Source organism: Rhincodon typus, unplaced genomic scaffold, assembly GCF_021869965.1.
Source record: "Rhincodon typus isolate 14 unplaced genomic scaffold, sRhiTyp1.1 hic_rhity00016631, whole genome shotgun sequence".
Lineage (NCBI taxonomy): Eukaryota > Metazoa > Chordata > Chondrichthyes > Orectolobiformes > Rhincodontidae > Rhincodon > Rhincodon typus.
The window spans coordinates 1-1386 of NW_025982269.1; the positions used below are offsets into that span (position 1 = coordinate 1).

The 1386-nt window shown below is 50.0% G+C and overlaps 1 protein-coding gene across 1 annotated transcript in view; it reads left to right on the forward strand.

The window, feature by feature from the left end:
* Nucleotides 1-315: 315 nt before the first annotated feature.
* LOC125482763 (TP53-binding protein 1-like) overlaps nucleotides 316-1386 on the forward strand; it is a gene marked incomplete at both ends in the record, with an annotated part of 2172 nt that continues 1101 nt past the window's right edge. The window contains one exon of the mRNA XM_048594900.1: nucleotides 316-410. Coding sequence (XP_048450857.1) covers nucleotides 316-410 — 95 coding nt within the window. The remainder of the gene's footprint in view (nucleotides 411-1386) is intronic.

A 1386-nucleotide genomic window follows, 5' to 3' on the forward strand; every position in this document is an offset into this window, starting at 1 on the left:
CTTTACCCCTGTGGCCCAAAAGCTTATTCTGGTGACTTTGCAAACTGTATCACCTGTTCCCACCCCAGTTTGGGATGGGGTGCTCTCCGGGACAGGTTGAACCTGAATTAGTGAGTGTAAATGTATTGCCCACGGGTGAGTGGTGTAGGTTCATCCGTCTCCCACAGTGAGGTACACACAGACTGGGAGATCTCGGGTCTGTTCTTTGGCAGAGGGGGAAAGGAATAGAAACACCCCACTGCCTGCACTGAGTATTTGAATGTTAGGGTGCGGGCTCGTGCTCAGATCTGACTGTGTCCCTGTTTATCTGTTAAGAGTACGTGGAGACCGCAGCCTACAACAAACAGTACACCGAGAGGCAGCTCCGAGCTGGTGGGGGCTACATTCTGCAGGATTTCAATGAAGCCCAGGTAAGGGAAACATTGTTCCCCCCACCCGACCCCTCCCTGATCTCGGGGGAGGGGATCGGTAGACAACCAAAGGCAGTGAGCTCAAGATGAGATTGTTCTCAACAAGACTTGCATTTATATAGTGCCTTTCCCAATCTCGGGACATCCTGAAGCACTTTACAGCCAATGTAATGGTTCTGAAGTGTAGCTGCTGTTGTAGTGGCGGCTGCAAATTTGCGCACTGCAAGATCCCACAAACAGCAACGTGACGATGTTGTTGGAAGAGGGATAAATATTGGCCAGGACAGTTAGGGAGACTGCACCATGCCCTCCCTTCAGACAGAGGCTGGGGATCTGTTACAACTGAGAGAGAGGGAAGGCAGAGCCTTCTGATCTAACAATTAATCAGGTAGGAGCACTCCCTCAGGCCTGTTACTGTCTGTGTGAGCCTGGAGGATGGACTAGCTCCTCTGCAGTGGAGGCGATGGCCTAGTGGTATTATCACCGGACTGTAAATCCAGAGACCCAGATACTGTTCTGGGGATCAGAGTTTGAATCCTGCCACGGGAGATGGTGGAGTTTGAAATCCGTAAAATACCTGGAATTAAGAATCTAATGATGACCGTGAAGCTGTTGTCGATTGTTGGGAAAAATCCATCTGGTTCACTAATATCCTTTAGGGAAGGAAACTGCCATCCTTACCTGGTCTGGTCCACATGTGACTCCAGACCCACAGCAATGTGGTTGACTCTGAACTGCCCTCTGGGCAATAAATGCTGCCTAGCCAGCAACGCCCTCATCCCGTGAATGAATAAATTAAAAAAACAGATGACAGACTCCCTGACTCTGAGCTGTCTCTATCACAATGGACAGGCACACAGTGCTCAGTGAGAGCCTGCTACAGTTGCAGTATGCAATAACTGACATGTTATAGCAATCCCCGGGAGAGAGAGTGTGAGTGTGAGTGTGAGTGTGAGTGTGAGTGTGAGTGTGAGTG